A 27,509-nucleotide genomic window follows, 5' to 3' on the forward strand; every position below is an offset into this window, starting at 1 on the left:
TCTTTCCTGCTCCTTTGGGTACTGAACGAATTCTTCCTCCAAACGAGGTTCAGTTCCGAACTCCTGGGCTGTTCCTGTTGTGATCTGGTTCCAGCAGGGACGCCGCCGGGCTGTGTGAAGAAGCAGCCTGGGAACAGTGAGGGCATTAGGACCAGGAGCGAGGCTTGGCTTGGCTCGGGCTGCGTCTGGCACAGGGCTCAGGGCTGAGCGGAGCATGTGTGAAAGGAAATCACGCACTGCCTGCCGGCTTCGCATCTGTTGATCTGACCCGACTTGAGGCGTCCAAAGGAGGATGGCCGTCGGCCGCTGCTGGACGGGGACTCCACAGCTCCCCCGGACGTCTGCCCATCCTTGCAAAGAGGGAAAGGCACCCATGGGACCACACACCTGAGCAGCACGGAGTCATCATTGTTCTCCCAAAGAGAATAGCAGGGCGACAGGAGAACGGGCAGTTGCATGTGAAATCCCCGTGCGTGGGTTTTCAGGAAGCAATTACAGAAATCCACCCAGAGAGACTTGGGTGGGACTTGGGTCCTGGGGCTTTCTGATTGCGGGTGCAAGCAGGTCCCACACACACGGCAGCTGGCCAACGCCAGGTGGGGGGAAAGGAGCAGGGTGAGGGACTGGCAAAAACCCTCCAGGTGGAACAAGCAACTGAAAAACTGCTGCAAGCTGGAAGGAGCCCAGAGAGGGGCAAGACCGTGAACTTGAACATGACCTGTTGCACTTGGCAAGTCCTAGCACCATGCTGCTGAGAAAGCGGTACCGGCCGGGGCCTCGCCAGCGACTCCAGTTCCTCCTGCTGCTCCCGGTGCTGGGCTGCATGCTGGTGATGGCAGCCATGCTGCACCCTCCCACGTACACCTCCCGCCACACTGGCACGGCCCCGGCCAGCCAGCGCAGCCTGGATGCTGGGGACCGCCTGGACTTTGGGGACTCCCAAGAGTGGGTGCTGGAGGCTGAGGCCGAGGGTGAAGAGTACGGCCCCCTGGAGGGGCTGCCGCCCTTGATCTCCCTGCGGGAGGATGAGCTGCTGGTGGCCGTGGCCTCCCCCAGGGCCAGAAGGAACCAGAGCCGCGGCAGGAGAGGGGGCAGCTACCGGCTTATCAAGCAGCCTCGAAGGAGGCAGGACGAGGGAGCCCCAGACAGAGACTGGGGGGCCGAGGAGGAGGACGGGGAGGTGTCTGAAGAAGAGGCCCTGAGCCCACTGGGCCTGGACCCACGTGGCCTCAGCGAGGCCCTCAGCGCGCGCCTGCCCCTGCAGAGGGCCCTGCCCGAGGCCCAGCACCCGCTGTAAGTAACGCCTTCGCCTTCCCTTGCCCGGCGTGCGGGGCAGGGACGCGCACTTCCGGCGTCTCCTCCCTGTGCAGGTGGGATCCAGGGCTGTGTACTGAACGAGCCCCCGGGGACGAACCACTGTCCTAGGGAGGGGAAAGTGAGACACTGCAACTCCTTCTTCCTCCTCGCCACCTGTCCCCTGTGTCTGCGCTCTCTGGGGTTATCTCTGGCGCTATCTGCATAGCGCAGGGGGAGGGCGGAGCGTGCGTTTACCCCGAGGCTGCATCCAGCGCCTCTGAGCATCTTTTGCGTAGTGGGATGGTTGTCTGTGTTTGCTTTTACTTTGGTGCAAAATACCAGCTGCGGTGAAGTGTGTGTGGGACTTGCCACGGACCCGAGTGGAATGCAAGTGTTGCTCCGATGCTGACTGGAGAAGCCCTTAGAACTCTGTAGGATGGGTGCCGGTCTCATGAGTGTGCAAACGAGGCAGAGAGAGGCCGAGTGGCTTGCCCACAGTCGCAGAGCTAGTAGACACCAGAGCAGGGAGACGAAGTCAGGCATTTGAGCTGGAGTAAGCCGGAAGCGCCACCTTGTGCTACCTAGTCCACTGGTCCCAGGGGAGTGCTCCAGAGCCCACTGTGCCGACTGCAGCTTAGCTGTGCCTAGGTAGCTGGTGGCCTCGCCGTCACCCTGGCGGGGGTGGCTGCTGACCAGTGCACAGGGACTGAAGCAGCTGGTGAGTGGAACCATTGAGGTCCCTCCCCTGTAAGTCGCTGCTCTTCCCAGAGCAGTTTCCTGGAAAGCATACACATCCCGTACTCCTCGGGGTCAGAGGACACAAGGACACGTGTAGGACAGCAGCTGGGAGCAGGACCACATCCTCCTTGGGCCCCCTGCCCCGGTCAGCCCTCAGCCCAGATCTCCAGGGCAGGCAAAGGCAGGCTCAGCACCCGGGAGCCAATGCTTCCCCACACTGCGCGCTGCGTGCCCTGGGGCCCTTGCCCACCTGTCCTGTCTCAGCTCTAGCTCCCGCCCCATTCGTCTGCACCCTGGAGTCTGAGCTCAGAGCACTCATTGCAAGTGAAGCTAAATGGTCAGGGATGTGGCTGTTTCCCTTGCCATGCTGTGAGCCCCAGGGAGGGTGGGGACTGAATGTGGACAGCACAGCAGTCACAGAAATGACCGCTGAGTGAGTGGGCATGCGCTGTTCAAACTCTTCTCACTGACTCTGCCATTGCCATTGCCTTAGAGCCAGCGTGAATATCCTCATTTTTCAAACAAGGAGGCTCACCAAGACGTGTGTGTGTGACTGTGTGTGTCTGCGTAGTACACACGCACATCCGTGGGTGCATTGTGTCTGTGTGTTTGTGCAGGTGTGTGTAGTGTAAGTACTGCACGCTGTGTGAGCATTGTTGTGTAGGTATTAAATAGATACCGTGCGTCCTTGTCGTCTGTGGTACAGTGTGCCATGCCTGGGTGCCTGCTGCCTGTGTATGTTGTGTATGAGGTGTGAGTGTGTAGGTATTAAGGGCGTGATCTTTTGTCATGTGTGCACATGTGTTGGTGTTGGTATGCATGCACATAGTATGTATGTGGTACATGTGTATGTTGCAATGTGTTCTTTGTGTGTTTGCAGGGTGCACATGTGTATATGTGTTGTATTGTGACTTTGTTGTGTAGGCATGCTCTGCTTGTGTGGACTGGGTGAATATCATGTGTTCCACGTGTGTTAGAAATGCATTGGATGAGTGGGGTGTGTGTACTCACGCAAGTGTGTTAGGCATGTGGTATGAAGGGCATGAATGTGTCATGTGTGTTTGATAGAAGTGTGGGTGAATTCTGCTGTGTGTGCTCTGTGCATATGTGTGTGCAGCACGTTTGTGTGTGGAGTATGTTGGTGGGGTGTGATATGCACAGGTACGTGGTTGTCTGGTACTCGTGTGGCTATGTATTGCTTGTGAGTGTGTTGAGTGTCATGCATGTGGTGTGAGGTGATGCACATGTGTGCAAGTGTGTGGTGCAAGTCTGGGTGTATTTTGTGCCATGTGTGTTCGATGGGAACCCTTCAACAGGTACTTCTTCAGCCGGGGTAATCCACTCCTCTCGGTTTGCCTCCACCCCGGGGGCGGGGGGGAACAGGAGGCTTGGTCCCCCAGCTTCAGGTTCTCACAGCCGCCGGCTACGTGCGGAGGTGTGCAGCGCCCCCTGCTGGCCGTTCCAGCACGTGCAGCCAATGCAGAGCAGCCCGGGGTGGGGGGCCCAGACCCGTCTCCCACCAGCAGGTGGTTGCCCGGCACCCCAGAGAGGCAGCCGCCACCACCTTCTCCTAGGGTGACAGCACTTTCCTCCTGTCCCACCCCTTTAAAAAATGGGCAGAAACACAACACAGGACAGAAACAGCATATATTAGGCACCTACTGTGTACAGGCCCTGCACTGCTGTTTTCCCATCAGGGCAAGGGGGACACTAGAGCGCTCAGAGTCCCTGCCTCCCGCTGTAGGACACCATCTACCAACGCTTGCTCAGACCTTGACTCCCCCAGCTCAATTCTTACAGCACAACCTCCAGACCAATTCTGAAAGGTGCCTGCTTCCCCTTGCCCAGGACACGGGCCTTCTCTGAGTCCCTCTGGGGTCATTGCTGGGCTCTGTTTGAATAGGAGCTAAGCTAGGAAAGTTGCCAATAATGCAAGACCCCAAAAGAAAAATATCCATGTGAAAGGAATCATAAAAAGAGTCTCTAGAAATGTTTATGGAGTGCTAACTATGTGCTACAGATTCTGCCGCATGGTATTCATGGATTCTCATAACAAGCCTGGTGGGTAGGTTCCATTTGACAGATGGGAAAATCGAGGCACAGCAAGGTGGAGGGACCTGGGCTGTCTGACACCAAAGTCTCACCAGACTTTTAAGCTTTCACTTCCCAGGCCAGGGGTTGGGGAAGTCACAGGGGCTGCAGGCATTTCAAGTGGTTTCATAGGAGAAGTCTCAGAGGTGCATGGGGAGACTCATGGGAGGACGCTGATCCCGGCGCCTGGGGTGGCCCTGAGGAGCCGGAAGCCAGCTGATGTCTCACCGCAGAGCCCCAGAGGAGCTCAGGCTGGGATAGCAGCACCTGGGACAGTGAAGGGTCCCCAGGCAGTGCTCTGCTGAGTGAGGAAGAAAGACACAGAAAGGGGTGCACAGCGCAACAGTGTCAGGGGCCACTCTGTACAGGGTCGAATCTGACGTGCGGGGTGGGGATGAAGTGGCTTCCACTCCACAGGTGAAACAGAGAGAAGGACCGTGAGGAGTGAGACCAAGGAGGAGGATTCGTGCAGTGCTCCAAGGCTGCTCCCAAGGACAGGGCGTGGAAGTCGGACCCTTTCCCTGTTAGCAAATACTTGGCTCCCGCTCAGCGGGGGATCCCACAGGGGCGCCTCCACCAGCTCCTTCCAGGGTGCCGGTGCTACCGTGGATCCAGGGACACCGTGAGAAGCTCTCCTCCAGCCACCCTCTTCCTACCAAACTGACTGGCCAGAGCGTGGCCCCTCAAGCTTCCTCGTGCCTGGGGCTCACCTGGGGTCTGCTGAAGTACAGGGGCCAGAGCAGGGGCAGCACGCTGGCGGCAGCTTTGTTGCCAGGCAGAGGTCGCTGTTGCAATGCACGGGCTCTGTCCAGTTCCCCGAAGTAGCAGGTAGAGCCACCCCAGGCTGACTGCCCACCTGCTGTGGGCCAGGACAGCCCAAGAGACCGCAAAGCAGAGCAGGGTCAGCCAGCAGGGGCATCCATACATCTGGGGATGGGTAATGACATGCAAGACAGCCAGGGGACCCGGGGCAGGGGGCGGTGGTACAGGAACAGGCTGGAGCTCAGCCCTCCCCACCCCACCGCCCAGGACGGGGTACGCAGCCCAGCACGGACAGGATGAGGCTGCTCCGCTTGGGCCCCACTCTCCAAGCCACAAGCCACAAAGGTACAAGCCCCCAGCTTGCAGCCCATCCTTCCATGGAGTTGCAGTGTAGACAGAGCTGAGCAGCACACCGGGAGAGGCTCGTGTCCTCACAGTAGCCCGTGAGGTAGGGTCCCGCTCTCTACTTTGGGACAAACCCAGGTGGCCATGAGATTGGATTGGAGGTGGTGGCCTGCGCCTGTGTCTCTCCATCTCCTGGGAGGGGTCAGGGGAATCACTGGTGTCCTTTACCCCAGAGCCCTCATCGTGTGGTCCCAGATATGCAGCATCTCAAGTCCCACTCAGACCCACAGGATAAAAACCTTTGGGTGACTCACGTTCACGTACAAGTGCAGACGCCCTGGCAAGGCCAGGGGTGTGCCTGATGTTCCACCTGACCACACGTTGGAGAGCCTGCGGATCACCATCAACCAGGACCACAGGAATCCCAACCCCCTCCCCCGGCCCCCTCTCTCAGTGATTCCCCTGTGCAGCCAGGCCCAACAGGTGAACAGGAACCGAGATGCTCAGATGGCTTGGGCTGAGGGGATACGGCAGGTTTCCACGGGGAGGGAAGGAGGGGCAGGGAACCTTCTAGACAAGGCTGGGGGAAGTGGGCAGGCAGGAAGCTCTCCGCCCATAGGACTTTGGGGGACTTGGCCTTCCCAGCATCCCTCAGCACATGGTGGCCAGGCACCTGCTCAAGTATCCTGCCCTTCTGTCCCCAACCTTCTCTTTTTCTTTCTTTTTTTGGTAAAGATTTATTTCTTTGTTTGAAAGTCAGAGTTACACAGAGAGAAGAGAGAGACAGAGAGAGAGAGAGAGAGAGAGAGAGAGAGAGAGAGAGAGAGTCTTCCATCAGGGGTTCACTCCCCAGTTGGCTGCAACGGCTGGAGCTGCACCAATCCGAAGCCAGGAGCCAGGAGCTTCTTCCGGATCTCCCATGTGGCACAGGGGCCTAAGGACTTGGGCCATCTTCTGCTGCTTTCCCAGGCCATAGCAGAGAGCTGAATAGGAAGTGGACCAGAGGCCAGCGCTGTGGTGCAGTAGGTTAATCCTCCGCCTGTGGTGCCAGCATCCCATGTGGGCGCCGGTTCTAGTCCTGGCTGCCCCTCTTCCAACCCAGCTCTCTGCCGTGGCCTGGGCAAGCAGGCCAGGAGCCAGGAGCTTCCACGGACAGAGAGGGATAAGCAGGCGGCGGCAGGCTCAGCACTCACTGCCTCGACCTCCCCTCCCAGCCGTAAGCTTCATTCTGGGGAGGGCTCAGCTCCAGGCTGTGGCCCAGCCCTAGCAGCCCTGGGCCTGGCCTGCAAGTTGCTGCTCCAGAGATGCACCTGCCCCCTCCTGTTGCAGGCGAGCCTGCTGCACTCTGGGCTTCTCTCGGGGAGTAGGAACAGGCTGTGGGGTAGCGTTCCCTGTCGATGCTGAGAGGCAGCCTGTGTGCTGCTGGGAACAAGAACAACAGCGCCTTTCTTTGTCCACCAAACAAGCATTTACTTAACAACCATTAGAAGTAAGAAGGTGATTGGCCGGCGCCGTGGTGTAGCGGGTTAGATCGCCGTCTGCATCCCATAGGAGTACCGGTTTGAGTCCCAGCTGCTCCACTTCCAATCCAGCTCCCTGCCAGTGCACCTGGAAAAGCAGTGGAAGATGGCCCAAGTGCTTGGGCCCCTGCACCCGTGTGGGAGACCCAGATGAGGCTCCTGGCTGCTGGCTTTGGCCTGTCCCAGCTCTGGCCATTTGGGGAATAAACCAGCAGATGAAATATCTCTGTCTCTCCTCTCTCTCTGTCTCTCCATCTCTCTGTGACTTTTTCAAATAAATAAATAAATCTTAAAACAAAAAAAAAAAAGAAAAGAAAAGAAAAGAAAAAGTAGGTGAGCAAGGCTCAGCCTCAACCCACGGAACTTGGGGAATTTGCTACAGAATGCAGACAAGAAACCAGGCTTTTAGGTCTGTGGGCTTAGCACCAAGCCGGGAGCCTCTGCTGATTGGGTAGGAGCTGGGAGCCAGTAACCCCCAAACATCTGTAGAATCCTCTGTCCTCTGGCCAGTCGAGGGGAGGGTAGAGGGAGCCTGGGTGCTCCAGCCAGGGCATCCGGCCCAAGGCGATGACTCACTGCCTTCCAATCAGCATCCAAATGTGTTTTCCAAGTTCATGGGGGATGCTGGCCCTGCATGACGACGTAGCATGTGCCTGCACACACGTGCCTTCGCTCCTCTGATCCTGCAATGGGAACTAGAAAGCTGGTGTGGATTGAAAGGCTCATCGACCAGGGCTACCCCTCTTAATCCAGGCTGCACCCCTGCACTGGGGAAGGGTGGCAGCATCCGTGTTGGCTCAGTAGGGGCTGTAAATGGCAGGGTCAGGATTCAGATCTGAGCTGATTTGACTCCAAAGCCTTGGGGTCTTTGTTGGCATTCAGAAGACGGGCAGGTGAGGTCAGGGGTGTGGGCTCCTGGACACTTACAGCAAATACACCCTGAGATAAGGAAATACTCACCAGGCACAAAGAGAGCAGACCCGTTATTTAATAATAAAAATATGCCTTTCTTCCCAGCCCTCAATGGAGGAGGGGCTGGAGAGTTGGGGCGATCACACCTTTATGATGTCCCAAAGCCTTTGCTTCACACTGCCTCAAGGCGTGTCTCAGCAGTGCCCTGGTGTCGTGTGGTGGCGGTCGTGTGCACCCCTCCAGCACAGAGCACCAGAGGTTCAGAGCAGTGGAGCAGCTTGCCCCCGACCCCTTGCTTGGATCACCCAGCTACCATATTCTCTCGAGGATTTGAAGTGGCTTAGAAGCTACAGCCCAAGAGAGGGCCTTGCTATTACTGTGATTTGTGGTCAGGATCAGGGGAAGCGCACTTGTCTTTGAGAGTGTTCCTCCTTCGGTTCCCACCTCCAGACCTCGGCAGAGGCTGTGACACCTGCCGGGACCACCGATCCCCACCCGCACGCATTCCCTTCTTGAATGTCTCCTCTGGGCACTCGGTATGCTGTCGAATCATGACCTGGTCATCTGCTTAATGGGCTACAAACTCCACAACGTTAGGGACTAGCTTAGTTTGCATCCCCTTACATAGCAGGTCCTAAGACAAGAAATTGCCTTGCGGATGATCCCAAGAAGGACTGGCAGGTGGGGGCCTGGGAGAATGGAGGCAGCTAACGAAAGGTGCATTTTCAGGGCAGTTGCTTCTATGGGCAGCCAGAGATGGGCCTTGCTGGGGAGCTGTATAATGCAATGGGCAGGTGCATCCCAGAGTCTGCCCTTGGACCGCATCTATTTAATTCCTCTTCCGGTCCTAACCCACGTTAGACTGTCGGTGAGTATCTGTCCAAGGGTGGAGAGAAGGATCAAAAGTCAAGATCGAAGAGGAAGCCAGGATGAAGACAGACGCTCCCACCAAGAACTTGTCCACAGCTCCTGTGGTGACTAGCCTAGTCCCTTACTTGGAGCTTCCTGGGAACCAACTCGAAAAAGGAGACATGATGGATGCCATCAGCGTTATGCTCATGAGGAGGAAGCACAGGAGGTCCTAAGAGGTAAAGAAGCCTTTCACGGTACTTCTGTCTGCAAAGGGTTCCTGCCAACGCTCCATGGTGGGGCTGGTGAATGACAGGGCGGACAGTAACCTCAACAGAGCACATTCCCTAAAACTGAGTCTAAAGCTGAGGGCACAATGCCTGGCCTGGCTCCAGATGAGCGAGTGTGGAAGGCAGCCAGGACGGTTACTGCCTCCCTGAGTCCCTGGGGCCGGTGCAGCTTATGCGAAGGAACTCACGGTTTGCCTGCTTCTCCAACAACCCTCTGTCGTCATCACTCTGTGACACAATCCAGAACATCCTGCCAGCATTTAGTCTGAGTCGGCCGTACGTGCCTCTCTCCTTGCACACAGCCAAGGCCACTGGGTTTGGAGTCAAACCGAGCCTCAACTGGTGGCTGTGTCACTCACCCTAAGTAAGCCCCTTAAGCGCTCTGGGCTCTCACTTCACCTTCAAGATGGAAACTGTGTCCATTATCCAGTGTTGCCTGGTACCTGCCCTCCAAACTTAGTGGCTTAAAAAAAAAAAAAAAGCCACAGAGAATCCTGACTTCATAAAAACACAAAACTTGTGCTTCAAAGAATCCCATCATGAAAATGAAAGAACTCAGGAATGAGAGAAAAATACTTGCAGATCCTCTAATCAATAGAGGAGTTGTATTCATGATACATAAAGAACACCTACAACCAAACAAGAAAAAGATGGCTGATTGGAAATCGAGCCAAGGATTTGAACAGATAGGCCTGCAAATAAGGCATGGAAGTGACACGTGGCATCTAGGAAGACAGGGGCTACCTCAGGCTCCCTCCCACAGACCCCACTCTTCTGAAGGGACAAGGCCCGCATTTTTACAAAAGCAAAGCTATCAAAGCCACTGCTCCATCAACCGCCGATTAGAAACCTTTGCTCCCGGAGGCCGCCTCCGTGGTGGAGAACATTGCACGGTTAGGCCAGGCTTCGGGGACTAGAGTAGCTCTTCTCATCTTCCTGACTTTGTAGACAAAGCAATCGAGGCTGAGAGAGGCATCCAGGCACGAGAGATGCAGCAAGAAAGAGTGAGAACGTTGGCTGTGCTCTCCCGGTGAGCAAGGCGGCACGATGAGCACGAACTCATCCAATTCTTCAACAAGTCCATTTTACAGATGAAGAAACTGAGGTCAACTAAAGTGCATGCTCCGAAGGGACTTAATGGAGTCAAAAATGGGTATGAGAGGGGCTGGCACTGTGGCGCAGCAGGTTAAAGCCCTGGCCTGAAGCACCAGCATCCCATAAGGGTGCTGGTTCTAGTCCCAGCTGCTCCACTTCCAGTCCAGCTCTCTGCTATGGCCTGGGAAAGCAGTAGAAGATGGCCCAAGTCCTTGGGCTTCTGCACCCACGTGGGACACCCGGAAGAAGCTCCCGGCTCCTAGCTCCTGACTTCAGCCTGGCTCAGCCCTGACCATTGTGGCCATTTGGGGAGTGAGCCAGTGGATGGAAGATCTCTTTCTGTCTCTGGCTCGCTCTCTCTCTCTCTCTCTCTCTCTCTCCTCTCTTTGTAACTCTGCTTAAAGAAAAGAAGTAGCTCAGGACTCACGCTCTGCCGGGGAGTGGTTGGGCTATAGTTAATGCAGGGCACCAAGAATACGATCCCGAGCGCCCCCCGGTGTCCGTGGGCTGACCACGGCCTGCGGAGGGCTGAGGACCCGCTTCAACATGCTGTTTCTGGTGTGTCTGCCCCAGGCAGGGCCAGGCTGAGCCCGGCCGCCACTCCACCTGCCTTTCACCTTCCCCGGTGCCTGCAGGGGTTGGTAGGTCCGGGTCCTTGCGATACCCCACCCCCAGAAGGGCGGCAGCACCTCCCAACACCCGCAGGAGGCCGAGCTGCTGCTGGTGCGACGCGGTCTCTTTGCAAACCCAAGGAGAGCCACGGCGCTGGCTGGCGCGCCCTGTGACTGCGGGGCCTGGGGAGCCCGGGAGAGGCGGATGAGTCTGGCAGCCTGTGGCTCACAGGTCTCTTCCTGCAGGTGTCTGCAGCCGCCGCCAGGGGGCAGCCTGCCCACGGCCAGCGTCATCCTGTGCTTCCACGACGAGGCCTGGGCCACCCTCCTGAGGACCGTGCACAGCATCCTGGACACCGCTCCCCGGGCCGTCCTGAAGGAGGTCATCCTCGTGGACGACCTCAGCCAGCAAGGTAGCCGTGGGCGTGGCCAGGGGTGGGGGCTAGGCCAAGCGCCCCACCCAGGGGGCGGAGCTCCAGGTGAGGGATCCCGTGCAAGTAGACAAACCCCGGGAGGACCATGGGGGAAGCCACCAAGAGAGAGGCCTGGGTGGAGGGCTGCTCCGCCGATTGGGTCTCTCAGTACGTAGTGCAGTAAACCTCACCGAGACCCGTGCTCGGGTGGTCGCTCTGTGAGCGCCCACAGCCTCGCAGACCCCAGGCCAAGGCTCTGCGTTGCTTAGAGCCGCCCATCACTCTCTAGGCGCGGTTGGCCGCGGAGAGACACGGTGGCCAGGGGCCTCTGTCTGCCCAGCCTGCTCATGGCGGTGGGTGGCGCCGGCAGGAGGGGCGCGCAGGTGCAGCTCTGGCCCAGCTGGCCCGTGTAGGTGCTCTCCAAGCCCTGGGCAGAGCCAGGCTCCTTCTGGGAGCACACCTGTGGCCCTTCCCCACCCACGATGACCTGGTCTCTGGGGAAGCGACCGCCTCCCAGCAGCCCCACCTCTGGGTGTCAGGGGCCCTGCCCAGCAACGAAGCCACTCACCCCGCGCCCACTCTCCCTCTGCCCCTCACCACCAGGCTGGTGGATCAGGAGGGAACAGGATTTATTTGCTGCATGTGTCTTAACCAACCCAGAGAGTCATCTTTCTTACAGCTCAGGAAGTCCTCTCACCTAGTTTATTTCCACAACCGCTGCCCCTAAGCAGCCAGGGAGGCTTGCAAGGTGTTTTTAGCTGCTTTGAGCTAAGCTGAGCTCAGTCAGAGACGTGGAAGGGGAGAAGAAACACTCAACGCAGCCCAGCCACCCACGCACAAATCTATAGATTTGAATAGCTAAGCTAACAGAGGTCCCTCTCTAGGGACTGGCTCCAGGCTGTCAACCTTACCAGAAAAGCCATTACTATGTACTCCATCAGCCCAGCATTTTGCCAGTGAGAAATGCAACATCCTACAGGCTGCGGATCCCGCGTCCCCATGAGGACCCTGCTGGCCATACAGAAAAGCTGGGGCAGCCAGGAGGGCGGCGTCGGGGGCGTGGCGCAGGGAGTGTGCCAGGGACTGCCTGGGCCTTTCTAGGCCTCCAGAGAAACCCAGCTGTTCCAGCCGCGGGCAAGGCTGCCCCGGCGTGGGGATCGGGGCGCACCTGCTTGCCTCCTGGTTCGCTTCTGTTCAGCGCGGGTGCTGAGCGCCTCCTGGCCGCCGGGCCCTGCCCGCGGGCTCACGGCAGCAGAGGCACAGGAGGCAGGGTCCCCTGCCCTGCGGTGGTCTTCGTCCAGGCGGCCAGGAGCTCCCCATGTCTAAGAGTTCCTGGAGACCACTGCTTCTCTGTGTAGACGCGGCCCCTAAGGCTACAGTCTGAGGCTGTAGCGGCCCCTGAGATGCGATGGTTTTGAGGGTGCCCTGGGGGCGGCCTGTTGGGGAGTTGCAGGGAGCAGAAGAGACAACAACACAAGGGGTGGCTTCCGGTGCAGCCCAGCCATCGCCTGTCCCCAGGTGGGGAGTGGGCTGGAGCGTAAACCTCACTGCAGAGTCTGACCTGAGCACCCGGGGCTGGGGGCCATGTTCTGCATGAGCCCTGGGTACTCAAGGACACGTTTCCAGAAAAGGTACAGATTGAAGCTAGCAGCGCACCCACAGCGGCGAGAGACAAGCAACCAGTGAAAGGGACCCCAGAACACCCGGACAGGACACCAATGGTATCTGCTAGGACTTCCCCTGGGGCTTGTGTTCCAAGAAGCTGAGCACCAGATGGGGATCCGTGTGCATGGGATTTTGATTGATTGGTCGATTGATTGATTGAGGGTAAGCGCTCATTTAGAACACTCCAGCAAGCTCTCCCCTTCGCTGGTTTCACAACGCCACCCCTCTTGGTGTTTAGTGGAGAAACCCTGACCCATCCATCGGGCACCATAGCAACAACCACACCGTAATAAGATCCTTGAGTGTCGGGACCGTGGTCCCCAGAAAGCGTGGATGACTGACCCTAGTTAGTGGTGGTCTCCCCCAGCCCACTGACCACGACCCTACAACTCCAGGACAGCTCAAGTCTGCTCTCAGCGAGCATGTGGCCAGGCTGGAGCGAGTGAGGCTGCTCAGGAGCAACAAGAGGCTGGGCACCGTCGGGGCCCGAATGCTGGGGGCCACCAGGGCCACGGGGGACGTGCTGGTCTTCATGGATGCCCGCTGCGAGTGCCACCCCGGCTGGTTGGAGCCCCTCCTCAGCAGAATAGCCGGCGACAGGTAATCCCTCCTGGGGGTGGGGGAATGCTGTCCAGCCCCCACCGCTCGCCGGGCATCTGTGCACCACAGGGATGGCCAGGTCCCCGCCGCTGGGGACAGAGCTGTTCCTAGGTAGTTTGCAGGTGAAGCAGCATGGGGAGTTCTTCCACTCCATATCCTTGTGTTTAGAACAGGAAACAGCCCCAGAGCACACTTTCCTGAGGAGTTATGAATACTTAAAATCCTATTAAGTTGCATGGGAAGGGTAATGTCATACAACGGCTATCGTTACCTTTAATGAAAATCTGGCAATTTAATTCTTATGTGACAGGAGGGAGAGAGAGAGAGAGAGAGAGAGATCGCACCTGCTGGTTCATTCCCCAAATGCCTATAGTGACCAGAGCTGAGCTGAAGCTGCAGCCAGCAGTCAGGAATTCAACCCAAGTCTCCATGTGCATGGCTGGAACCCAAAGTACTTGAGCTATCATCTACTGCCTCCCAGGGTCTGCACTAGAAGGAAGTTAGAGTTAGGTGCCAAAGCCAGGAATTAAACTCAGGTACTCCGATGTGGGACGAGGGTATCTAACCTGCTAGGTTAAATGCTCACGCCCAAAAAGTCAGCTGTTTTCTTTTTTGACAGGCAGAGTGGACAGTGAGAGAGAGAAACAGAGAGAAAGCTCTTCCTTTTGCCGTTGGTTCATCCTCCAATGGCCGCCGTGGCCGGCGCGCTGAGGCTGGTGCACCGCGCTGATCTGACGCCAGGCAGAGTGGATAGTGAGAGAGAGAGAGAGAGAGAGAAAAGTCTTCCTTTTTGCCGTTGGTTCACCCTCCAATGACTGCTGCGGCCGGCGCACCGCGCTAATCCGAAGGCAGGAGCAAGGTGCTTCTCCTGGTCTCCCATGGGATGCAGGGCCCAAGGACTTGGGCCATCCTCCACTGCCTTCCCGGGCCATAGCAGAGAGCTGGCCTGGAAGAGGGGCAACCAGGACAGAATCCGGCGCCCCGACCGGGACTAGAACCCGGTGTACCGGCGCTGCAAAGTGGAGGATTAGCCTATTGAGCTGCAGCACCGGCCCTGCTGTTTTCATTAAGACTACATCAGAACCTGAATAGGGAGTTGACAGTCTCTAAACTACCCTAGACCATAGGTCATGCAGCCAGCAAGTGGAAGCATTTGATTCTGTGATCAGCAAAGTTTCACAAAGAGCCGGCATTCTTTGCTTCTCTGGTTCACATGAGGGTTCTTCAAAATCTCATGAAAAAAGGAATTAGAAGGTAAGTTTATTTTGGTATACACAGAAAGAAATACTGAAATCCAGGCATACTTTTCCTAATACATATTTTCCATAAACTTTTTATTAAAAAAGATTTTAATTAATTAATTTATTTATTCAAAAGAAGAGAAAGAGAGAGAGAGAGGAGAGAGAGAGCGTGCTTTTCCCATCTGCTGGTTCACTCTCCAAATGGCCTCAACTGCTGGAGTTCGGCCAGTCCAAGGCCAGGAGCTTCTTCCAGGTCTCCCATGCAGGTGCAGGGGCCCAAGGCCTTGGGCCATCTTCTACTGCTTTCCCAGGCCATAGCAGAGAGCTGGATGGGAAGTGGAGCAGCCAGGACTTGAACCAATGCTCATATGGGATGCCGGCACTGCAGGCAGCAGCTTTACCAGCTACACCACAGCACCGGCCCACATACATGTGATTTTAAAATGTCTAATAATTACATTACAAAATAGAAACAGGTGAAATTAATTTTAGCAACATATTTTTGGTAAACCCAACACATCCAAATATTATCATTTCAACGTATGATCACTACAAAAGCTATTAAGATTTCCTATACTTTTTTTTCACGTATTCCTTCTCCATCCGGGCTGTGTGTTACACTTCAGCCACATCTCAGTCTGGACAACCCACAGCTGAGGTGCCTGGTGGGCACGAGGGGCTGGTGGGGAGCCCCAGTGTGGATTGTGTGTGCATCCTCCAGGCGGTGATGGGTTTGTGTCCCTCGTTTGAGCCCGCGATTGTCTGCAGGAGCCGTGTGGTGTCTCCGGTCATAGACGTGGTGGACTGGAAGACTCTCCATTATCAACCCTCCCCTGAGCTGCAGCGTGGGGTGCTGGACTGGAGGCTGGATTTCCGCTGGGAGCCCTTGCCCGAGCACGCGCAGCAAGCCCTCCAGTCCCCCATCAGCCCTATCAGGTGCGCGGCTGCCAGCTCCCATAGCGCAGGGGCGGGTGGTACCCGGTGGTGTGGTCCGTATGTCACTGGGGTCCAGTGACGCTCCCGCAGGGAGCAGCGGTGCAGGGACGTGAAAGAAGCTGACCCGGGATCTTGGCCCAGCTCCCTCGCCAGGAAGGAAGAAACCAGAGACGTGGAGGGGAAAGAGAGGAGGGGAGAGCCCGGCTGCTCCCTTCTCAACGTCTCTCAAACCTCAGCCTCCTTCCCGAACGCCTCTCCAGGACCCCGCGAGCCGGAGCTAGGGGAGCCCCAGCGTGGTCCCAGGGTGGAAAGTCCTGGGCGGCCATAATCCTCCCTCCGCAAGCGCGGGGGTTTCTGACACCCTTGCTTTACTCCAGGCAATGGTGGAAAGCCCCGGGGGCCCAAGTGAGCCCAGAGCCCGCTGCAGCCACTGCCCGCCCTGCTGGGGAGCCCCGTCCCGGCCTCACCAGCGGCGCCTTGGTTCTGAGCTGCGGTCTCTTGTCCCTCTTCTGTCCAGGAGCCCTGTGCTGCCCAGAGAGGTGGTGGCCGTGGACAGGCACTACTTCCAAAACACGGGCGCCTACGAGCCCCTCCTGTCTCCAAGCGGTGCTGAAAACCTCGAACTGTCTCTCAAGGTGCGCCCTAGAGCCAGGGAGGGCAACAGGTGGGGTCTCTGTGGGTGGAGTCTGTGGGTGTGGACTCTGCCAGTGGGGGTCTCTGTGGGTGTGGTCTCTGTGGGTGTAGTCTCTGTGGGTGGGGTCTCCATGGGCGGGGTCCTATGGATGGGGTCTCTGTGGGTGGGGTCTCTGTGGGTGGCATCTCTGCAGGTGTGATCTCTTGGTGTAGTCTCTGTGGGCGGGGTCTCTGTGGGTGGGATCTCTGTGGGTGTGATCTCTGTGGGTGTAGTCTCTGGGTGGGATCTCTGTGGGTGGATCTCTGTGGGCGGGGTCTCTGTGGGTGTGATCTCTGTGGGTGTAGTCTGTGGGTGTGGACTCTGCCAGTGGGGTCTCTGTGGGTGGGATCTCTGTGGGTGTGGTCTCTGTCGATGGGGTCTCTGTGGGTAGGGTTTCTGTGGGTGTGGTCTCTGCCAGTGGGGTCTCTGGGTGGGATCTCTGTGGGTGTGGTCTCTGTCGATGGGGTCTCTGTGAGTAGGGTCTCTGTGGGCAGGGTCTCTGTGGGCGGGATCTCTGTGGGTGTGATCTCTGTGGGTGTAGTCTGTGGGTGTGGACTCTGCCAGTGGGGTCTCTGTGGGTGGGATCTCTGTGGGTGTGGTCTCGGTGGTTGGGGTCTCTGTGGGTGGGATCTCTGTGGGTGTGGCCTCTGTGGCTGTAGTCTCTGTGGGTGGGGTCTCCATGGGTGGGGTCCTATGGGTGGGGTCTCTGTGGGTGTGGCCTCTGTGAGTGTAATCTGTGGGTGGGGTCTGTGGGTGTGGTCCCTGTGGGTGGGGTCTCTGTGGGTGTAGTCTCTGTGGGTGGGGTCTCTGTGGGTATAGTCTCTGTGGGCGGGGTCTCTGTGGGCAGGGTCTCTGTGGGCGGGGTCTCTGTGGGTGGGGTCTCTGTGGGTGGGGTCTCTGTGGGTGTGGACTCTGCCAGTGGGGTCTCTGGCCAGTGGGGTACCTGTGGGCGGGGTCTCTGTGGGCAGGGTCTCTGTGGGTGTGGCCTCTGTGGGCAGGGTCTCTGTGGGTGGGGTCTCTGGGTGGGGTCTCTGTGGGTGTGGCCTCTGCCAGTGGGATCTCTGTGGGTGTGGTCTCTGTGGGTGGAGTCTCTGGGCGGGGTCTCTCTCTGAAGGTGGGACTCTCTGAGGTCAAGGCCAAGGCTGCAGAAGGATTCTGAAGTCCTTGCCCTGTCAGGGCCCGCCTGCCTACCTCCACCCCTTTCCCGTCTCCTGCGTGAAGAAAGGCTTCCAGCAGTCCTTTGCCCTTCATACAGCTCACCAGGTTCTCACGCAGTCTGCACCCATGGCACCCTTTGTGTCAGCACACACAGGTCAGAACAAATCCTGGTCAGCTCTGTGCTCCGAGCGACTCAGTGCATGCCCATCTGACACTCAGCACCTGTTGGGCACCGTCCAGCCTCCCCCACCTTGGCATCAGACTGGACCCTAGCCACAGCATCTCCTGGTCCACACCGGGTTGCATAGCGCTTGCTCCTCCACAGTAACCTCCCAGAGCCCCGTCATGGAAAGTGCACAGATCTGCCGCTGAGAGCGCAAATTAACTCCTGCTGTGGCTTTGCTCGAGACCTCATAGACGCTGCTGTGTATTCTCTCAAAAATTCAAAGCACTCCTTGTGCACGATGAGTTTGCTGGGGCACTTGGGGCATCTTGGGTTTGGGACCCCCAGCCACGGTGTGCTGCTCCCTCCAACCGGTGTCCCCGTGTGAGGGGTCAGAGGCTTCCTATGGAGCGAACCTCGGGCCTTTGGCAGAGGGAGCGAGGTTGGTAGGGAGCAGAGAGAAGCCCCCGGTCGTGGGGGAGACTCGGTGTGAGGACAGCGGGCGCACAGCTCTGGTGCCTAGCAGGAGAAACTCCCAGGCCACCGGGGCCACCCCTCTTGCTGCAGAATCCCAGCCCCGGGGGACAGGGGGGTGGCGGGCAGGGCTGTGGATCAGCGCAGCGGCTTCCAAGTGAGAGCAGGTGTCTTCCAGCGCAGCACATCTGGGCGGTCACCCCAGCTTCCTGCTGCTCCCTGCCCTGCCCGGGAAGGGGCCGGTCTGGAAACCCGGAGGATTCCGGTCCGATCCGGTCCGGTCCGTGCATTCGGCCAGCCCGTCGCGGCGGGGCGGGGGGGGGGGGGAGGCAGGGCCGCCTGGAGGTGGACTGCAGGGCTGTTTCTCTCCTCCCACCCCCACCCCACTCCCCCTCGCGGCAGGCCTGGCTCTGTGGCGGCTCCGTTGAGATCCTGCCCTGCTCCCGGGTAGGCCACGTCTACCGTGACTGGGAGGCCCACTCCCCGCTCGACCAGGAGGCGGCGCTGCGGAGCAAGGTCCGCCTCGCTGAGACCTGGCTGGGCTCCTTCAAAGACACCTTCTACAGGCACTGCCCGGAGGCCGCCTCCCTGAACCAGGTGAGGAAGGGGACAGGTGGGGCTGCTGGGCCAGGGAGGCTCCTGCCTCCTGCGGGACGAGGACGTGGAAGCTTCCGGCTTGAGCTTCCCTTAAGCTGAACTGTCAAGTGGCCCCTCTTCCTGGTGGGCTTGTCGGCTGCCTCTCCCAGCCTCTCTCTCTGCACCCCGCACCCACAGCACAGCTGGCCTTGGCTGGGCACTCCCTGATGGCCATGGGCTGACGTCTCTGGAGTGCAGCCCTTCACCACGGGACCAGAGGAGAGACAACACAGATGAGCAAGGTCTCCCAGGGCCCTGAGCAAAGTGCTCCAGGCTGGGGAAATTATCCATGATGTGCAATACATACAAAAGCAAACAGAACAGCAAACATTTGAAATGTCCCCAAATAGTGCATCATCTGGGTGAGCTGCCGCTTGGCTCAGTTCCTATGGAGTAACACGGACGTGCCGTTCCATGGGATATAGGTTCACGTCCTTGCTCGCTGTGCTGGGACTGCCGGGTCCACAGGGATCCAGGGACAGCTCCCACAGTCTGTCACCAGCCTGCACTCACTCAGGGCTGAGCCGGATGTGAGGATTGCCACGGGCTCCTGCCATGGGGAGGCAAGCTGTGCCCCCCCACCCCCCACCCCCACCAACAGCCTTCCCCTAGGTGCAGGGAAAACCTCCGACAGGGCACCCCTTGGAGGACCCCGCGCCTCCCCTTCCTCTCTGGTCCTCGAGGCTCTGCCTCCTGGCCACCGTGGATCCAGCTCCCTCCCTCAGTTGCAATAGCCTCCGGGGCCTGGGGTGTGGGGGCTCCTTGAACGCCAAGATAGTTTTTCGGTATTTGTTTTTTCACCTGGAGAAAGTGCCCCTGAGCTCGCTCGCTCACTCGCTCTCTCTCTGTTTCAGACATTCTGCCTTCCAAATAGATAGATCTTTAAGACTAATGAATTAATACAAGGTATCTTCAAAGAGTTCATGAGAAATGCATATTGTGGAAAAATTCAAAAAAAAATTTTGCACGAAAGTAATCATTTTGTAATTCTATTTCCACGAACGCTTTGAAGTAGTCCCACATGTCCAGTGCGTTCAGAAGCTGCCTGGCACTGAGCAAGACCTGAGCAGGGCTGAAGGTCCTCGTGTTCCTCACGCCCTCTAGTGGTCACCAAGGGTTGTGTATGCCCCTGCGTTGTGCCAGCCTCTGTGCCGATCCTGCCAGGGACACAGAGCCGCAGCCGGATCTGTCAGATTCCTGGTGGGCAGCAGCTTCCTGGAAGGGATAATGTCTGTAAAGAAGAGAGCGGTCCACTCCGGACACCTTCTCAGGAGAGAGAATGTGTGACGTCAGCATCCCCTGTGTGCACGGGTTTGAGTCCCGGCTGCTCCACTTCCGATCCAGCTCCCTGCTCGTGCACCTGGGAAAGCAGTGGAAGATAACCCAAGTCCTTGGGCCCCTGCACCCATGTGGGAGACCTGGATAGAGTTCTAGGCTTCCAGCTTTGGCCTGGCCCAGCGCCAGTTGCTGTGGACATTTGGGGAATGAACCAGCGGGTAGATTTCTCCCTCTCGCTGTCTCTCTTTCCCTCTCTCTGTCATTCTACCTTTCAAATAAAGAAATAAATACATATTTAAAAAGAGAGAATGCCTCACTCGTGGAGGAAATTGGCCACCTCGAAGACATCAACTTGGTTGCCTGCGTGTCACCTCCTGGCTCCACGATGCACATGGAGACTCTGCACCACACCCAGCTGGGGGCAAAGGACAAGTTTTGCTGCTTGCACAGAAGAGTCAGCCAAGCACAGACGTGGTCTCCGTACACTGACAATGCAGGGGTTTGCGGGAAGGGGTGAACTAGCCGGCTGTTGGTGCTGCAGCTCCCTCTAGGGAAAACCCATCCTCTTGTCTTTTGCAAACCCTCTATGCCAGATATGGGATCCTTTCCCCAGCCTGCAGCTCTGGGAGCTTGGGGCTTGGCGGCTCATTCAGTCCTGATCCCGCCTAGCCACGCCCTCCCTGTCCCAGCCCGGGAATTCTTGTGTGAAACCAGCTTGCACCGCCTTAATGCCAGTGTCCATCTCCTCCCACCGCAGAGTGAGAAGCTGGACTGCCCGGAGCGCTTGCAGCTGCAAAGAAGACTGGGCTGCCGGACATTCCACTGGTTTCTGGCCCACATCTACCCCGAGCTGTACCCATCGGAACCCAGGCCCAGGTTCTCGGGAAAGGCAAGGCGTGGTCTGGGAAGACGGGGAGCCAGGAAGGGGCAGGGACGCTTCCCAAGGCAAGAACTGCATGTTCAATGCTCATCCAAGACCCTGGCCAGCAGCCACAGGCTCAGCAGGACCTCAGAGGCCCTGAGGCCTTTGCCTACTGCCGTGTTAGCCTGACGCACGCCGCTGGGCAGTCTAATAATCCACCCAGGGCCACTCACCTGCACCGGTGGGGCCTGCCTCCTGTGAGAGGCCTGGATAACTCACCCTGAGCCATACTCCAGAGAGAAGAGGGAGGGCAGGGCAGGGGCTGAGGTGTTGTCGCAATGCGGCTGGGGTTCACCTCCACGTTCACGTCCACTTTCAGCTCCACAACACCGGCCTCGGCTTCTGTGCAGACTGCCCGACAGAAGGGGACATCTTGGGCTGTCCCATGGTGCTGGCCCCTTGCAATGACAGCCGGCAGGAACAGGTGCGTGGTCAGCCTTTGCAGGATGGTTAGGAGCCGGAGGAAGACTTGCAGGAGGCTGACATTGTTCTGGGGTGTGTCTATGGCCCCCATGTCCCTAGAGTGCCAGCAGTCCCCAAATTCTGATGATCTATCCCAGCACTGCCCACTCCACCCCCTGCTGTTGGCATAGGCGCGGGCTGTGTAAGAACCAGGGCATCTTAGCAAGGGAGAGCAGAGAGGCTGTGTAACCAAGCCTCCTGGGTAACAGGTGGGACAACTGACAGTTGCCCAGGGGTTGCCACCTGATGCCTCCAGGCTTCAGGTGGGGCTCAGGAGAGAGGACGAAGCCCATCGGATCAGGAGAAGGATCCAGATGCAGCAGGGTCATTCCAGCTCCGTGGGGCCCCTTGATCATTAGGAAGTCTCCTGATAGCTTAGGGTACTTCGCCTTCTGAAAATCTCGTGGGAGTCACTGGCCAGGGCAACAGAAAGCCAGCATCGGTGCTGCCCGAGGGTTGGGGCCACCACATTCCCAGCTTCCCACCCACAGCATCTGGCCTGTCCCCAGTAGCATTCCTTCCAGCTGTGAGAGGGGCTTTTGTGTTAAGCTAACAGAACCCAAGGCCTCGAGGAACAGCAAAGCCCAATTTCTGAAGCTATTCATTAGACAAATGGAGTAAGGCCGGGGGAGCCCGGCCAGAGGACAGGACACCTCTTAGAGGTTCTGGAGGCTGGGCAGCGGCTGAGGCAAAGGCCGGCTTCACAGTGCAAAGAGCAGGCCTGGGCATGGAGACCAGGAGGAGAGGCCCAGGATCTGTCTTCCAGGGCACAGCAGGAGCCACGCCCACCTGGCGCAGGCACAAGGACAGAAGTGGAGAGAGCTAAGTGAGGGAGCCACAGGGCCAGGCGGAAATGGCCAGGCCCCTGCAGTCCCCCATGGCTGGGGTTGATCCAGAGTCCCCGCTTCGAGCTGTGGGAGCTCCGCACACCTCTTTTCTCCCCGAATCTCGGCTTCCTCCTCTACAGGTGACCATGGTGCAGCTGCCTCTCACCGAATCTCACTCTTCTTGCTTCCTTTTTTTCAGATTTCATCTATTTATTTGAAAGTTACAGAGAGGCAGAGGCAGAGAGAGGTCTTCCATCCACTGGTTCACTCCCCCGAATGGCTGCAATGGCTGGAGCTGAGCCAATCTGAAGCCAGGAGCCAGGAGCTTCCTCCAGGTCTTCCACACGGGTGCAGGGGCCCAAGGACTTGGACCATCTTCTACTGCTTTCCCAGGCCATAGCAGAGAGCTGGATTGGAAATGAAGCAGCCGGGACTCGAACCGGTGCCCATATGGGATGCCGGCACTGGAGTCAGAGACTTAGCCTGCTACATCGCAGACCAGCCCCTAGTTGCTTTCTTTTTAAAAGGAAACTAACCAGGACTCATGGATGCAGCAGTAATACAAAGTAGATGGGTCGAAAGCTCTTCCCTAAAACTCCTGGATGTGATATGCTGGGTAGAGAGGGTGGCACACCCTTTTCCTGCGTGGTTAACTGAGTATGCACGAAGGAGAGAGAACTCTCCATGGGGCTAAAAATCAAGGGCACCTGAAAGTGGGATCACATGGCCTGGGCCCTGCTGTTCTGCCGGGTATGAGCAGATGGTCACCATCAAGTTCAGGGACCCAGGGCGTTGGCTGCAGGCAGGGCTCACCCCAGCCCATGAGGGACAAGAAGCTACCTAATTTGCAGGGCCTGGTGCTCTCCAATTACCTGGAATTATTAAGAATATCAAGACAGCAACAGGCCGGCACTGTGGCGCAGAGGGTAAAACCGCTGCCTGCAGTTCTAGCATCCCATATGGGTGCTGGTTCAAATCCCGGCTGCTCCACTTCCCATCCAGCTCTCTGCTATGGCCTGGGAAAGCAGTGGAAGATGGCCCAAGTGCTTGGGCCCCTGCATCTATCTACGTGGGAGACCCGGAAGAAGCTCCTAGCTCCTGGCTTCAGATCGGCCCAGCTCCGGCCATTGCAGCCAACTGGGAAGTGAACTAGCAGATGGAAGACCTCTCTCTCTCTCTGCCTCTGCCTCTCTGTAACTCTGCCTTTCAAATAAATAAATAAATCTTTTAAAATATAAAAAGGCAGCAACGGTTGCAGTCTTCAGCCAACTACATAAAACCAACAGCATGAGGTCCCATGAGACCGCACAGGTGACTCTCAAAACCAATCCTATCCAAATCACACACTTGACATAAAAGCTCTTCAGGCTGTGTCTAGCAGGCACAGACGGGAAATGGTTTAGTTAGAACGTGGCTTCGAATCAGTCTGGACAGACTTCTCACGGTTCAAAACCCCCCTCGCGAAGCTGTGCGCCATCCCATCGCAGCCACAAGGGGGCGCATCCCCCCCAGCAATCGGTCACCCCAGGCTAGGAGAGACTGCACACCTGCCTTTCCGACAGCACTCAGAAAACACACAGCGTTCTGCATGGCCTCGTCTGTGACGTGGAGAACGGACCATGCCCCAGTGTGTAAATATGCAGGCGGGCGCAGCTGGGGGCTGGGACTGCAGAGACCAGAGTGTAGCCGCAGGCCGGTGTGTGGCTCTGCGGACCCTGCAGCATCTGAAGGTCGCACTGAGAACTCAGGAGTTCTTGCACTGAGGGGAGGGGGGGGGCCCTCCCTTGCTGCACTAACAGCCCTTCCCTCCGCGCCAGCGCTTGGAGCACACCAGCAGGAAGGAGATCCACCTGCGCAGCCCGCCGCACCTGTGCCTGGATGTGAGGCGAGAGCAGGTGCTCCTTCAGAACTGCACCGGGGAAGGCCCTGCCGTCCACGTCCATGCACAGCACTGGGACTTCCAGCAGGTGAGCCGTGCGGGCGGGGCGGCCCGGCAGGAAGGGACTGATGGTCGCACTGCACCCTGGGCTCTCCAAAGAGGGCCGGGCGTCACCAACACGGGCCTGCCGCTCTGCTGTTGAATTTAGTGGCTTGGTACAAAGGCCGCAGGGAGAGAGAGCAGAGTTGGGCCACCAGCATCCCACAATGTGCTGGCTTGTCACATCAGTGAACAGCCATGGCCTTGATCGGGGGGGGGGGGGTCAGCCCCTCCTTTGAAGTTCATGTGCTCTGGTCACAACGAGGGTGGTGGCACACACCACAGGAGCGCCCAGCTACGGTGTGGCTTTAAGAGCAATGCAAACTCCCCCAGACCCAGCAAAAGCCCAGACATCGCTGTAGATACTCGGATCTGGGGAAGCAGAAGAAACTTCCTTCCTTTTCATGCAGATTGCACCGTGAGCATTTCACTAGTTTAGTAACATTTGGACTCCATCACCCTGGGGGAGAGAAGCCCATGGTGCCTTCCAGAGGTTGGTGATCCACAGGGAGGAACCCGGGCGTAAGCACGGAGCCAGAGTGAGGGTCCCAGGCACAGGGAAGGCAACAGGATCAGCCCCAGTGTCAAGGCACAGCTTCCTCTCTGGAGTGAGTCTCGGTGTTCGTACACACACAAATACATTTTCTTTTCTCTTCTCTTCTCTTCTCTTCTCTTCTCTTCTCTTCTCTTCTCTTCTCTTCTCTTCTCTTCTCTTCTCTTCTCTTCTTTGACAGGCAGAGTTAGTGAGAGAGAGAGAGACAGAGAGAAAAGGTCTTCCTTCCATTGGTTTACCCCCCAAATGGCCGCTACGGCCGGCGCACTGCACCGATCCAAAGCCAGGAGCCAGGTGTTTCCTCCTGGTCTCCCATGTGGGTGCAGGGCCCAAGCACTTGGGCCATCCTCCACTGTCCTCCCGGGTAGAGAGCTGGACTAGAAGAGGAGCAACCGGAACAGAACCGGCGCCCCAACCGGGACTAGAACCCGGGATGCTGGCGCCGCAGGTGGAGGATTAGCCAAGTGAGCAGCAGCACCAGCCACACAAATACATTTTCTAAAAGATTTATTTATGTACTTGAAAGTCAGAGTTACACAGAGAGAGGAGAGGCAGAGAGAGAGAGAGAGAGGTCTTCCCTCCACTGGTTCACTCCCTAAATGACCCCAACTGCTGGAGTTTGGCCAGTCCAAAGCCAGGAGCTTCTTTCAGTCTCCTACATGGGTGCAGGGGCCCAAGGACTTGGGCCATCTTCTGCTGCTTTCCCAGGCCATAGCAGAGAGCTGGATCAGAAGTGAAGCAGCCGGGACTGGAACCACAACCCATATGGAATGCTGGCACTGCAGGTGGTGGCTTTACCCACCATGCCACAGCACCGGCCCCCACAAATACATTTTTTAAAATGTTTCTTCAACTTATGCTCGCGAATAGAGAGAGCAAAATAACCAAACAGAACTCCATGCACAGATTCTCTTGCAAGCAGGCTGCAAAGGAAGTAAATCCTGTCCTAGACAACTTCAGCTGAGCTTGAATAAGCTCCTTGGGCTCTGGTGACAAGGGAGCTGGGACCCGGCGGGGACAGGTGCAGAGAAGTCTTAAGAGCCCAGGTCAGTCCCTTAAAGGGCCAGTCTAAGCAAGTTCTTAAGAGAGATACATCTTAGAAACAGTAATTTAAAAACAAGTAAAATATGAGTGAGATATATCCAGCATTAAGAAATGAGACTTTAAAAGGGGATATTGTCATTTAGCAGGAAAAGGAGCGGGGTACCGCTCATAGCAGCACCACTTACAGTGGCCCGAGAGAGGAGAAATCCACGCGTCCACGTATGAACAGAGAACAACCTGTGGTGAACACATATGCTGGCATATGCTTCAGCCCTAAAAAGGGCTACAACAAGTGAGGGCATTGTTCCGAGTGACACAGCCAATCACCCCCACCAGATGTGCGCGCACACACACACACAGGTTTTCATTTACCTGAGATCCAAAGGTGGACGAGGTCCTAGAAACAGAAAGTGCAGCTGGAATCCCCGGGGCTGTGGAGAAGCGGTAGGGCAGCAAAGTCGTGGCTGAATGGGGACAGCAGGTCAGCTTTGCAGATGGAGAGCTGTGGAGGTCTCACAACCCTGTGAGCGGATTTAGCAACACTAAGCTTTACACTTACACATGGTTAGGATGGCGGGTTTGGTGATGTGCTGGACCACACTTAGAAAAAAAGAAGACAGGAAGAACTAATTCATGTTACGACACGGATGGACCCTGGAAACACTGTACATAGTGAAACAAGCGAGTTGCAAGACAGCACACGCTCTGTCCTTCCGTTGCTATGAAATTCCCACAGCAGACGTCTCTGTAAACACAGAGAGTGCCTTAGTGGTTCTAGTGGTGGGAGGAGGCTGCAGTACGGCCTGAACTCTAATGGGGGGGAGGGGTTTCTTTTTACAGTAAAGAAAATGCTTGCACAACATTGTGTAAAAACTGCCAATAATATTATAGTGTATCTCAAAAAATAAGTAGGCATTTTAAGAAAGAAAACAGTATTTTTGTTTTTTGTTTGTTTTTCCTGAAAATGTGATTTTGAGCAGGGAACAACCATATGTTTTCTTAACACAATGGGCTTAGGTCTTCAGTGAGTCCTTGTGTCTTGCTCTCTACTACAGCCTGGTGGTAGCAAGGCTAAATTGCAGGATTAACGGAGTGTAAAGCTGATTAAATCTTTTTTTGTTTTCTAAAGGCTTATTCAAATATGAAAATCAGGGTTACAGAGAGAACAGTAGAGAGAGAGAGAGATCTTCCATCTGTTGGTTCACTCCCCAGATGGCTACAAGATTTGAGACCAGGCCAGGCTGAAGCCAGGAGATTCATCTGGGTCTCCCACATTGGTGGCAGGGGCCTAAGTACTTGGGCCATCAGCAGGGAACAGGATCAGAAGTGCAGCAGCTGGGACTTGAGCAGGTACCCATATGGGATGCCAGCATCACAGGCAACTTTACCTGCTATGCCACAATGCTGGCCCCATTTAAATCCTTTTGAAAACAAATTTGCAAGTACAGTGATCACAATAATGTCACAAATATAGTAGCAAGTCAGAACATACTCTATTTCTTGGAATGACACCAACTGGAATTTTCTAAGAAATGGCACAATTACACAACAGGTGGTAAAGATAACTGGATTAATGACCAAGGCTTTGAATGACATCCAAATTTTAGAGCTACCTAAATTATATTTTATATTATCCAAAATACTACAGTCCTTTTCCAGGCCAGTTCATGCCACGTCAACAATTCTCTTCATTATGAGCACGAATCTTAAAAGCAGTCTTTGCTAACTGATTGTGAGCACCTGGGTTCCCTTTCTTTGCCCTTTTCTGTTTTCAGAACGGGGTGATTGTCCACGTTCTTTCTGGGAAATGCATAGAAGCTGTGGTGCACGGAATCCATAAGGAGCTGCACCTGCGTCCGTGCGACGGCAAAGCCAGCCAGCTGTGGCGATTTGACCAGGTCAGCGCCGTGGATGAACGGTGAACGCCATGATGGAGGAAGAGAGAATCCCCGGGGAATTCAAGGACCGTGCGTGTTT

At 56.7% G+C, this 27,509-nt stretch overlaps 1 protein-coding gene across 1 annotated transcript; it reads left to right on the forward strand.

Moving 5' to 3' along the window:
• Positions 1-745: 745 nt before the first annotated feature.
• Positions 746-27,509, forward strand: GALNT15 (polypeptide N-acetylgalactosaminyltransferase 15). The gene is made up of 10 exons (XM_062179123.1): positions 746-1,293; positions 10,756-10,922; positions 12,983-13,187; positions 15,197-15,364; positions 15,882-15,999; positions 18,235-18,429; positions 20,504-20,635; positions 20,988-21,092; positions 23,775-23,924; positions 27,308-27,509. Exons 1-10 carry the CDS (start codon positions 746-748, stop codon positions 27,452-27,454), a joined length of 1,935 nt encoding a protein of 644 aa, XP_062035107.1. The 3' UTR covers positions 27,455-27,509.

This window comes from Lepus europaeus, chromosome 2, assembly GCF_033115175.1.
Source record: "Lepus europaeus isolate LE1 chromosome 2, mLepTim1.pri, whole genome shotgun sequence".
Lineage (NCBI taxonomy): Eukaryota > Metazoa > Chordata > Mammalia > Lagomorpha > Leporidae > Lepus > Lepus europaeus.